Source organism: Nylanderia fulva, unplaced genomic scaffold (assembly GCF_048542155.1).
Source record: "Nylanderia fulva isolate GAGA-0341 unplaced genomic scaffold, ASM4854215v1 Scaffold40, whole genome shotgun sequence".
Lineage (NCBI taxonomy): Eukaryota > Metazoa > Arthropoda > Insecta > Hymenoptera > Formicidae > Nylanderia > Nylanderia fulva.
In genome coordinates this window covers 1,560,231-1,573,608 of record NW_028190477.1, presented here as the reverse complement: position 1 = coordinate 1,573,608, position 13,378 = coordinate 1,560,231, and the positions used below count along the sequence as shown (strand labels likewise).

Sequence of the window (13,378 nt, the reverse complement as noted above, 5' to 3'; positions counted from 1 at the left end):
ATCGCATCTACCCTCTTACATTGTCATGTCAACTTTGTAAGCTTTGTTAGCCTGCTTGTCTACATTTCTTTCACCCTTAATTTTTTTCTTCGTACTACTTTTTATTTAAAATGCAAAAGTGCATTCTCCGATAAATCTCGTATTTTTTTTTTAAATAACTTTTGCGATCATTATTATTATTATTATAGACGAGTAATTTATTTATTATATTTAAATGCAATTTATTTTGATAATAAACTATTAATTTGACAACGATTTAATTTACTTCGGAAAAGGATCCTTTTCCACTGAGAATGCCATTGTCTAACAGACTCGGGTCAATTTAGCATCATTTGACACATAAAATCAAGTCTCCCGCGAATGAGCTCTATAGACGCGCGATTCTAAGAGAGTAAGACGCTGAGTCCAAGTGCGCCTGATCGAAAGATTGGATAAGGAATCCATAAGCTCCGACGTAATCTCAGCATGTTTGAGAGCGCATTGAAATCTCAGAGGACTACCGGGCGAAGTGAATTCCTTCCAACGGAGGATGAAAAGCGAAGGGAAAGGAGAAGAAGGGAGAGATAGAGAGCGAGGGGTGAGAAAAGGATAAGGACGAGAGCGAAGAAATCCAAGGACGAGTTTTCTACCGGCAGATCTGTTTCGATATCTCTCAGCCTCGACCAATGGCATCGCGACGACCGCGGGCTGTGGATTTTTGCAATTGCACCGACGAATCTCGATCAGTGTTATTTAGAAAGTGCCGGCAGCGTTATATCGATCGCGAATGCGTCACGCCATTATGGTCGCCAGTCTCTCTCGTTTCCCTCTCGCATGTTCGTGTTACATCGAAAGTAAAATAAAATAATCCCAAGTTTCTTTAACTGATTTTTATTCTCTTCTAATTTCAAAGAAAAAGATGAGAAATGTATTAAAGAAAAAAAAAAAAAAAAATAGAGAAACACGTAAGAGATTTTTTCTCACTTGCATGTTCTTTCATAATAATCGGCAAATGATATGACATAGCATTATGCATAAAATGTTCCCGATTGTGATCTAAAAAAATTTGACGAATTATATTAATCGAACGAATAAAATTAGCATTCATCGTAGCGGCGATCGATTTAGCGAACGGATAAAGAACAGCATGCATCTCGCGACTTGACAGTATCACGAATGCCATCGATGCTTCGAAGTAAACTACATCACGTCCGACTGCGATTGAACTCTTCCCTTCTTACGATCCAGTTCACGGTATTGTCCCAAGAATAACGGAGCTATCGCAAACTAGCCAGCTGTTCGGCTCGTTCCATTCGTTTTCGCGACCCGCAATCAGTGTATATCGGATTACGAAGACCGCAAAAAGGAACTTTCTTTGCCAAGTTTTATACGCTTACCATCATCCCTTTCGTTTCTAATATAAACATAATTAACGGTATAACAAAATGTTAATCCAAAAGCTGCGGCATAAATTTGTAGATACCTATATACTTTCTTAAATTGAATCAGCACAATATTTCATTAATATTCAATGAGAATATTTTACTTCCTTTCATCTTACATTCTATATTACAAAACATTATTTAATCAAAATGTGATCTTACTATTTTCAATTATCTCCATCGCTGTCTCGTTGTAAGAGCAAAATATTCGGAGCTATTGATTCCTATTTATATTTTTACGTGTACAAAGTAAACACGGTGTTTATCGTGTGTCACACTAGTTGCGCAAACGATGCTTGAGGTGTCTCATGCCAGACGATATATGCAAATATCGTCTCACCGCGATGAGATTTATTCATAGGCGAGCCGCGCGTAGCCGTGCGGCCTTCCGCTCCGGAAGTTCTGCGGCCTCTCCGCGCCGTCGCGTAGCATCGCATCGCATCGCATCGCATCGCATCGGTAACACTCGCTCGACGCGAAATTGTTCTAACGAACTTATACTCGCGCAAAAGTTACAGCCAATTCGTATATGCATATATACGCATACACGCTAATCCCACAAAGAGAGCTGCGCCGACCGCGCTCGTTTGGAGGAGTTTGGCGGCAAAATGCGGCGCCGACTTCCTCGCGCGTTTCATGCCCTCGCAAACCGACTCCAATAAATCTACCATAACATATATATATATAACAGAGAGACTAAAGAGTAATAGAGGAGACGGACAAATGTCCCTGTGTCGCGAAATATGTGGGGAGAATAAGAGGACCAGCTGTAAAGTGAAATGGAAAGCGTCCAAACTCTACACGAGGTAATTTGTATAATATTTATTTAATTTAAATCCAAAGATTTAAGTCGCAAAGTTGAAATTTTTTAATCTTATTCTTCGATTAAATAATATATTAAATTCAAAGATCGCAAAAAATGGCGTTCATCTCTATTCGAATGTCGTGACTCTTAATTTTTTTCAAGAAAATTTGATATAAAACATTTTTAAATACCATACACCGTATATTGGAGTAAATATAAATTTTTTCATAAACAAATATATAAAAATGTGAGACTCAGATAAAAAAGAGTGTGGTAAAATAGTGAAAGAAAATAACAAAATAATTTCGCGTTTTATGATGAGAAGGAAATCAACAAAACGAATTTAATGACATTATAACCAGCTGATTTATAATACCTCCACGAGAGATAATATCATGTCTCGACGAAATGCATACGCTAAATCAATATCCCTCGTATAATTAATAACAATCATACCGTACGCGTGAAAAATAACACTTCTCGGAAAACAGTTTATGCAAAACACGTGTTTTGATACGCATTTAATTATCATTTTTGGCTCGGATTGCTTCAACCTGCGATATTTATCAGAATTCACACGTGGGAGGTGCACTATGATATTAATGACGTAGCTAAGAGGCACAAACTGCAACGTCTTGCATCGTATTACGCAAACGTCAGCAATTCGTTGGAACACGTTTGTTGAAAGCTGCTGTTTATAAATTAATATGAAAGCCTGAGTGCGTGTATATAACACATTTCGCGAAGCAAAGAGGTGATTTAAATAATTTTGCCAAAAGTTTAAAAGCACCGCACGTGTTAGAAAATAGAAATGAAATTGCTAGTTCAGTAAGCAATTCTGACAACAGTTTCGAAAAGCAAGCACGCTGTTTGCACGCTGTTTGCGAGCTATTCGCACCGCATTCACACATTTAACTCTGAATAAAATATACTCAAAAATAATATACTTTATTATTAAAAAATATATTATAATATATATTTTTTTCTTCAATAAATATTATATATAATTCAACGACAAAATATATTGCATACCTGAAATTTTCTTACGCGTTCTCTTTAGATGCATTGAATTAACGGTTATCTTTACTCGTGCAGTGAAATGTAATAATTGATATTACTGTTGTACCCGGCGGTTGGCCCTTATTGTCCCTCAACATTTCCCCAAGAAACAATGCGCGCGCATTGCACTTGTGCACGACTGTCCCGACGGTAGTCCCTTATACTTGTCGGAAACAATAGGCATTATGTGCCGCGGCACACGCGCGACAACGGCTTCCCTCCCGTCCCGACTTGTTCGAACTAGTTATAACCGCTGTTCTCCTACGTGCCGCTGACGAGGAGAGCAACAATTACGTTAATGCATTGTCCCGTGTTCCGTCGCTTAACGACTCGGCGCCCCATCGACGTTTTGCACTCTCGCAGATTGAATTAAATCGAATTACGGGAAGTCGCACGTTAAAATCATTGTCACGCGAATTGCATTGTCGCAGTTATCCTATAATTCATCGTCTTGCCCCAAGTCGAATTTACGCATCTCAATTATGGGGAGACGAGTTAAGCGCTGCTCCGAAATTTCGACGGGGAGAAGTTGAAGACGAGAACTACATTTTTTTACCCTCGCACATGCAATTTCATATATGTATAAGCATATCTCGTATATCAAAACTCGTTTTCACTCATCAGTCAATTATTAAGTTTCGTTCTACATTCATCTATTTTCAATGGATATAAAAATAATCACTTTTCCAATACAAAATATCTCGAGACCCTTTTATCTCGAATATAACATATACATATATGATTAATTGATCGATCTCCGTCGCATATTTCAAATCAAAGTCTACTCACCGGTGTCGTTGTCTCCTGGAACTCCGAGACTGTCGCTATTGTCATTGATGAAGGCCTCCGCCGTTGACGTGAAGGTTTGAGGTGATAACGTGAGGTCCGGCCCGCTCTCACTATCGAACAACTCTAAGTTTCCGTTTCCTGAAACACGAAAACAAGATATTGGCATGATTAGATTCATACGTCTATATAATAATTCCTTTTATTCGACCAGCTTTAATTACAAATACAAAATTGATAATAAATTGTTAGAATTATTTGATTACCTAATCTAACTCTTTTAAGTAATTTTTGACTTATCAGAAATTAATTCGATCGAGAATACTAGCAACGTCTTCGAGTACGTCGCATTACCTTGGAGTGATAAAGACAACGATATGGATACAAAATTAGTAACATAGTACGGAGTAGGACATGCTCGACTGAAAGAATACGATGAACTGACGCTTCCACTCGCGAAGAGCGTCTCAATGCCAGCTTGCGCGACCTTGCGATTGACGGACGTCAACAACGAGTGGTGTCAACAAACGAACAAGATTCTTCGTGTGTTGAATTTCTTCGTATCATGAAATTAAACTGCTTAATAAGCGCGACACGTACAAATTGTTTGCATACCTGTAGCATTAGCCAATATTCAATTCTTTTAAATTCTTTTATTTTATATATTATATATAATATACTTTTAAACAATTATTAGAGAAAATAAAAATAGAAAAAAAATAATTGATAATTTGTAAGAAATAAAAGAAAAGTGATCTAATATATTATAGCAAGTATCTGAAAATGGAGAAAAAATGTTTTTAGATTCCTTTGAGGAAAAGAAACATTCCAGTTATTGACAAATTTAAATTCTTAAAAATATATTGCATATGTATATCTATGAAAATTCAAAAATATCTGTCTATGCATTTTCACTCTATTATTAACGCGCGATAAAATTGTCAGTTACGGACTAAACGACTTTCTCAGTTGCACTAGAGCAAAGTAGCTTGCATATCTTTCGCATATCTCGCCACTACACCGCAACAAACACTTGAAAGATCTCGCAGACAGTGGAGATCTCTCGAGACTCCGGATGGTTTCTGCGATACGGCGAAAATGGCTGTGCACCAAACTTTGTGCATTTTAGGGCATTCCACTTACATTAAGTTTAATCCTGTCACGTTTCTTAGTTAACGATATCTCGACCAAACCGATGTCGGATCGTGTAAGATGATCATATTTTAATTATCCAGAACGCGTACAACATAATCATTTTAATTTATAATCAATAAATGCGGAATATAAACAAAGAGAATTTAAAGAAAACAATAAATGTTAAAACTTTCCTCTTTTACAAATACGAGGTATATAATGTTTTATTTATTTAATTTTCTCAATACATACAAATGTTCAAAGTTATTTATTCATAAAATTTTGTACAGAATCTTGGATAATATTATTATATTGCATTTTTCTCTGTATGTAGATTAAAAAAAATTGTTATCATTTAAATGAAATTTATATGAACATGTATTCGATGCAAGGATAGATGAAACAACGAGTGTACCCTCAAAAAACTCTGTAGCGATTACGATCCGCAAAAAACCAGAATCAGTAAAAAAAAAAAAAAAAAAGATACGCGTTCGTTCCTTCGATGAGACGAATCGAGAATTCATTCGCTACGATTTTACGACTCGTTAAGATTCAAGGGACGCGTTCGGCGGACGCGTGACGAAAACGCAAAAGGAGTATAGCGTCGCGAGACATCATCTTTCAGCGCGAGTCCGTCCGATTCGCGCGGACGTGACAAGTGCGGGGCCAAGTTACGACATACTCGAAGCACCGCACGACGAATGGACCCCCGCATCCGTAAATATTTGACGACAATTTGATCTGCGCGAGTCGAGTCGAGACTTAAATCTCCCCGAGGGGGTACGCGGACGAAAGCGGCTTACGGAAGCTCCGTCGTTTCTCTATGACTCTTCATCCCTTTCTCTCATCATCATCGGGCTTACACATCTTCGGATTCGCGCAAAAATATCGATATATCGCAAAATATCGATACACAATGCGAACGTTGATCCGATCGAGTAATATTGTCCAAAGGATATATATATATATCCTTTATATAAGCCTTAATAATAACGCGAAATCGCATTCCCTCAGATCAGTCAATTAACGTAGCAGTCAATAAAATATCGATAATAATAGTTAGTACGTGCGGTGGACAAATATCATTTTCTGCGAAAACCTCAAATAGATATTGGCTTTATATTGATATTTATTTTATATACGATAATAATATTGACACGCATATTAATCCCAATAATACATTATAATATTGCATAATAATAATATCATATATATAAAGATACATATAATGTATCAGTGAAATTACATGTAATTGTTTATTAAAAAACTTGTTGAAAATAACATTTAAATGATTGAAAATAAACTCTGTCTCTCAAACAAAATTATTATTATTCTCAGAAATATATGTCCAAAAGAAAAAAGTAAAGGTCAGCGTGCTATCATCGCGCAAAAGAGTACTTTATTTAAAGTGACACTTGTTTATTCCCGTGTTAATATCATTTATTTCCAATGCATTCCACTCTCCCTGGAAGATAAATTAGTACATTCAGAGAGAGCGAGAGAGATAGTCTGACACAACACCACGTTAGCGATGTCATTCCTCGCCCTTGTTCTCCACTTACGTCATTAAAGTGCGCATCCAGCTGCACCGAGAGAACGGCCATGCTGCGAGATCGAAGAGGATGGGAGAGAGAGAGAGAGAGAGACAGGATGAGAAAGCGCATTAACATACCTGCAATATGCATGCGGGGTGGTGCACTCGTCCGATTCGACGTTGCAGCGCGTGCAAGGGCTTACATAGGAATATTCGCGTTAATTCAAAGCGATGGTATGCGCCCGCCGCGGATTAATATATTCCGGATTATCCGTCTGTGTTTGTGTTAATGCTCGCACCGTTGGGTTAGTTAAATATGTAAATATAAGCGGCATGCGCAACGGCTACGCCGGACGTTATGCCTAGTTACAACGTCGACGTGTGGCAGAATGACGAAGGAGGGTGATTGCGATCGTGCTTGCGAAAAATACGAACGACGTCGTGACGAAGGATCGGATATTGATGCAAATTAAGTGTCGAAAGCCTCGCGCGTATATTCACTCTCTCGAATGTAATCAACATAAATCAAGAAATTCGAGCTTTCTTCGAAAATTGCGGTGGAAAGAATAATATTGTATTTAATTGGATATTAATATATCGCAAAGACGATCTTATAGACTTTCAAATGATGAAATGAGAATCTAGAAAGATAATAAACATATATTAATATATATATAGTCTTCGGACGAAATAAAATAGAAGCCTGATGCACACGAGCTCGCGTTACAGTTTTAAATTGAATTTTTGTTCCCTTTATTCACCACCTATTAATCATCGTAGCGATACATTTAGCTTCGAAGAACGGGAGTATTACCGCGGCCTTCTGCAAGTAATAAAGGAAGGATTACGCGGCGCGTAATGGAAAATGGCGGTTGCGCAACGTCTTTCGGAAGAAAGCGCCAAAGAAAAATGCAATTCTCTTGCCGTTGTTATTAACATCAACCCAGTATTGCTTAATCAGAGTTGCATATTATGAATCTATTTTGCCGCTAACGTGCAACACGTAATGCTTGAAGCAAACCTCGCGATTGAGTCACGTTAATATTCGAAAACGTCAAGATTTATTCAAATATTTTTCTCACGTATATATCCAACATTTAATACACTATGCAATATATATAATAATACAAGTAATGAAATATATTACTATGTGCTCCGTAACAATTTTCCCGTAACAAACAGCATATTTCAAAGGCTACTGAAATAACAGAGGAGAATTTATTTAACTGAAGCTGCGGCGCTAAACGACGTCGGTGCAGTCAGGCATGAGAGCCATTCGCGAGGAGGCGAGAAAACGACGAAACGAGAAGAGAGAGAGAGAGAGAGAGAGAGAGGAAGCCACACGAAGTTGATCGCTGCCGGCGTGAGAAAGGGGCGGAAGAGAGGCACACCGGAAGAGCGAATAGGGTGGGTTGCGAATCGGGTGGCGCAACCGAGTTTATTCACAGCGCGCGCGAACGAACCCGACGAAGCCCAGATATTAATTTTCTCGATGTATATGGATGAGTCCTGACTAGGCCACGGGAGGAAGGAAGCGGCGGCGATGGTGGACGTACCTGCGTGGCGACGACCGGAGGGTAGATAGGAACGGGGATGATGTGGCTCTCTGCACCACCATCGTCGTCCCCAGGAGGTGTTCGTTCAGAACGGCGAAGGGTGGCTAAATTGCTATCGATCCTTCTCCAGCCACGCAAATATCGTTTACCTTGCAGCTCCCATCCTTTTGCAGCCTGTCCCCTTCCGCGGCGCATATATCCCCCTTGCTGTCGACGCATTACGCGAATATGCGTTATCAGTTTGATGGAGATCCCCGGCTCTTCCTATCATCGATTCTGATAGCTCGACCCGTCGATCGGTTAATCCTCGCGTTCGCGTGTATAGCCTACCAATGTGCCAAAATTCGGCAGTGCTATGTATATCGGGCTGAATGTTTTTAACGTTCGATTCTCGCATCACTGCGAAAGTCTCGCGCGAGATCGACGCGTTACATTTCGAACATGAACATTGTAAACGTATCAAACGCTGAAGGATCAAGGATTTTTTTTTTTTTTTAATATTCTGGATATAAAAATTGTTTAAAATATACGTGATAAAATTACTTGATAACTATATATATTAAAAATAATATGCGTAACATTTTTTCGTTAAATTTTATGCGTTATTGATGAGATGATAATAAACGTATATATATATATATTTAATAATTGTGCGAGAGAAATAAAACTGCGAATCCGCGGCGACGATCGCACGGTTTTCGGTCATTGGATATAATTTTAATCCATTAAAAGCATCATATTTCAGCGTTCGGTAAATAGAGCCGCCGCTTATTTCACGGCGGACATAAATGCGCTCGTTTGTCTCGCAGATCGACCAAAATTCCGCGCGCGGATGCAAATGCGCGCGAGTGCAAGCGCGCCTCAGCTGATATTCGAGTTCTTCCAAATTTTATTTCCGACGAGAGAACGCCGAAAGAGAAGCGAAAAAGAGAGGAATGCGTTTAATTATAAGCGACACCGACCTGTCTCGCGTTTATTCGTGCTCGTAATTACTCGCAATCCCCGGCGTATTTGCGCGAATTCGCGCAATTCGATGGGTTCGATGGGGGAGAGAGAGAGGCCCGAGAATAATTAATGAAAACTCGATATTCGGCAAACCAGTTGCAAATTAAGGGGTACGCTCTTCCGGTCGATTGAAAGTAAGAGGAAGTGAACGAATTCGATTGCGGCACCGGTTACATATTATTTGAAACTCGGAATATTTTCATCAGAATAATCTCTTTTAATAAAACAGAGCAAGTTCCAAAATAACGTGATTTTTTTTTTCTTTCAATACTCAGATACATCTCTTTATCTATATATGGGGGTATTCAAAAAAAATCCTACACGAATAAAACTTCCCGTTCCTGCATTAAAACATTTACGCGATATATGCATTTCGCGTAATTGTTTTCACAAGCAAGCTCTCGGAATCCAGCGCACGTCGTGACGCCGCGAGCTCGAAAGCTTCGAAAGTTGATAATTCGAAAGTTAATTAAACACCGAAGAGGATACACAACGAGGAGCGCGGAAACGCGTTATCGCCGCCGCTTAGCTGAATCAACAGCGCTCGGGTGCAGCGCAAGTTTAAAGCCCGCTTTATCGGCTCGCGCGCTATTTTCCCTCGCTCTTGTCATTTTCGTCGCGCGCGGCCGATACTCAAGAGCGTGGAGGGAAACCACCCCTTTCGAACGGGCGAGAATTCGCGAAACGCACCATGGTCGCTAAAGGCGCGGCGTATAAACCGAGGATATGCAAATTGTATTAAGTCTTCCGCGTGCTCCCTTTTCCCCATCCTGCCGATGATGGCGCGGTCGTATCTTCTGTATCACAGTCGCCCGAGAGCGGTATTACGAAACTTAAGCCGTAGCGCACTAGTGTCGCGTTACGAGTCCGACCTCGGCTGCGGCCTCAGCATCCACCCCTGCCTTTGTGCGGCGTAAGCCGCCGCCATTATCTCGGCCATACTCTTGCTTTCCCTCTCTCTCTCTCTCTCACCGGAACTTAAACTTGGTAGCCATGCCACAGCAGCTGCGAACGTAGCTGTGGCAAAACCTCGAAGGAATCCTTGACTATCCCGTCGATTTGCGGCGATCTTTGTCTTTGCGACGCTTCTCGTCACGTGAGATGATATGTTCGCGCTTAATTAACAAGGGGAGTGCACGGCCTTCTGTTAAAGCGAGAGAATGCGCTTCTCAAGCGTTCGTCTAAAAAAAAATTATTATTGTAAATTTATTTATGTGTTCAATGAATAGTATTATATTTCTCGTATAATATTAAATATTTCTTTATATTATATTTTTGACAGAAAGCATTCGAATTTTCTTTAAATATATGGAACAACATGTTAAAAATTAAATGCCAATCATTAAAAAAACTTTATATTTATTTATTAATGTTAAAAAATATTTTTAGAAACAAAAAAAAATAAATTACACAAAAAAAGAAAAATAGTTAACATCTTCGCTGAGTCTAATGTCGTAGAATTTTGAACCCAAGGTAATTTCAATTCGGCTCACCCTCACAAAGACGAGTTAATCATCGCAGACACGCGCTCCGGTAATCACGTTCACGGTCCAATAATCATACCGTTATAATTAACGCGCCGCAATTAAGGCGGTTACGTAGGACGGACGACAATCGAGCCGTGATTGTCGATTAAACATTTTCGCATCGATGCAGCGACACAATTTCCGAGGCTGCGCGACGCCAGCCTCCACCCCGGACACCCTTCCGCCCCGCGAAGGGGTAGCTCGTTAGTTCGCGCCGCGCTCAGGGGCTGAAAGCGCCTTTTAATGTTCTCCGACACCTACGCGCCGTTGAATTTCGCAGGACTCATGGAGCCAATTTTCGAGCTCGAGCGACCGTGAAACGTATTCAGATTCGGAACGAGCGCCGGACACGCCTCGAAATGGACAATGCGGCGATGTTTCTCCGCAAAGTTAGCGTGTTGATATAGCTATCGGTCATTTCATCCGTCTTATTGGTTTCTGTTATGTCAAAAATGCGTGTGAGACACTTGGTATCTTTTTCGATTTGAACGTTTGCAATTTATCGAAAGTTCGCACCAATTATTCTACACTTCGAAATTTTTTAGTTTTAATAAAAGTCAAAGTGTGATACATATCGATTAAATATTAAAAATTGTTTTCTTTTAAAAAGGATATTATTCGAAAAAAAAAAATTCAATTTACAAAAGTTTCGCAAAGTTTAATATTTACGCGGTCGTAATATATATATGCATATTGATATATATATTTAAAATTCATTAATTGAGCTCTCAAAATGATATTCAAATTGAATTTTTCAAAGAGCTGCGATCATATATAAAAGTTAGTCGAAGGTGTTGAATGATAGCATCGATCGCTAACGAATACTACATACATGCAATATTCTTCATATCCCGGGGTGCGCAAATGACATTTTGATAATTAAACGCACGCGCACACGAGATCGTTGATGAAGCAATTTTACCGAGCAACTCGTATTTCTCTCTCAATAAAGAGCGAGAGAGAGAGAGAGAGAGAAAAGAGAGATCATGGAAACGAGTGGCGCACAACGAAATGATAGAGCTCTCACTAAATCAGCAAATTGGGAAGTAAATCGTGCGGGATATCCCGCAGCCCCGTTAGCCGCACACATGCATGAATGCAGATAGTGGATGAAACACGTAGCGATGCGTGCGTGTGTTTGCCCAAAGAAAGATAGAAGCGAAGGAAATCCGTAACGAACTTCGCGCAATAAGAATTGCAAGTAACACGTGTGCCCGCCAGTATTATTTCGGTAGCGAAGTCAATTTGCAATCAGCGGTGCAGTCGTTCTCCCTCTTCGGTCCGTTCCCTTCTACACTCGCAGAGCCGACAGAGAAAGAAGAGTGCACCCTGTATTTACCATAATGTGATAAGAGACGAAGGGTATCGTACATTTAAATGAGTCCGGGCTCTCTTTCTCCCCCTACAGGCGTTTTATTTTCTTGTCTCTCTTTCCCTTACTCGCTCCTTCTCTTTCTTTTTTTCGATAGCGCTTCCTTATCCCCTTAAACAGTTGCCAGTCGCACAAAATCCCTATAGAATCCGGAGAAAAGTGGATCTTCCTACTCTCCGAAATTGCTCGCGAATGTGTTCATTCGCAGGCGATTAATGAGAGTGAGTTTTAGGAACAATTTTGTTTCATGCTCTTCATCGATGTGTAAATTAAAAACTCTTCAAACGGATATTAATACATGCGAATTGTTTATTCTAAATTATAAGATGAAGAATATTCACCAAATGTAACGTCGCAATCTAAGATTCGTTAAAAATATATGTAATAATTATGCACATATAAAAATGTAAATTGAAATTCACACGATAATGCTGCTTGATAATGCACTTTGTATTACGAGCAGGTGGGGAAAGTTTATAAGATGCACGAAGAGAAGAAAAATATTTTCACTACGCTCTTTCGTCGCGTTCAAGACGTTGAAGAGAAATTAAGTGGAACTTATATCCTCTCAAGTGGATCAGTACACACGTTAAGCCACATCGGGCTGTTTACAAGTGGCTCTCTTTCGAGAGTGAAGGAAGTTTCGTTAAAAATTCCGTCTGTGTCAACCTCGCTTGCTACGGCTCGTTCGAAGCATCCGTTGAAGTGGTTCTTTTATTTCTTCCTTTTTTTTATAAACTTTCTCTTTTTTTGTTTGCAAAGTCTACAGCAAATTTTACTGGCAAAAAAACTGACCAAAAACTATTATAAATATTAGATGGCATTCTAAATAATAGATAATATTTCTACCGTTTAGCGGTAGAAATTATTTATTTATTTTAAAGAGTATATTTGCTCGCAAAATATTTTTACTCTTTTCAAAAGCCAGTTATTTATTTTTAACATATGTGTGTTCACAACATGTTAATTATTAATCTTTCACCACAACAGAAAAATCCTTCGTAAACAGAGTTATCACAAAATTATTAAGATATGTGGTAATTCTCTAAATTTTAATTTTGAAATTCAAAGTTCTCTCTCACAGACATTAATATAAGAAATTATTAAATATATAATATATTTTACTTTAAAATTTCAGATTGTCTCTGAAAAATAATTTATTAAATTAAAAATTGTATAA

At 39.0% G+C, this 13,378-nt stretch overlaps 1 protein-coding gene across 5 annotated transcripts in view; it reads right to left on the bottom strand.

Moving 5' to 3' along the window:
- Positions 1–13,378, bottom strand: part of LOC114936466 (uncharacterized) — a 283,336-nt gene that overhangs the window by 123,577 nt on the left and 146,381 nt on the right. For all 5 annotated transcript variants that reach the window (XM_085486143.1, XM_085486139.1, XM_085486140.1 and 2 more), the window contains one exon: positions 4,075–4,212. In XM_085486143.1, the coding sequence (XP_085342269.1) occupies positions 4,075–4,212 (138 nt within the window). The remainder of the gene's footprint in view (positions 1–4,074; positions 4,213–13,378) is intronic.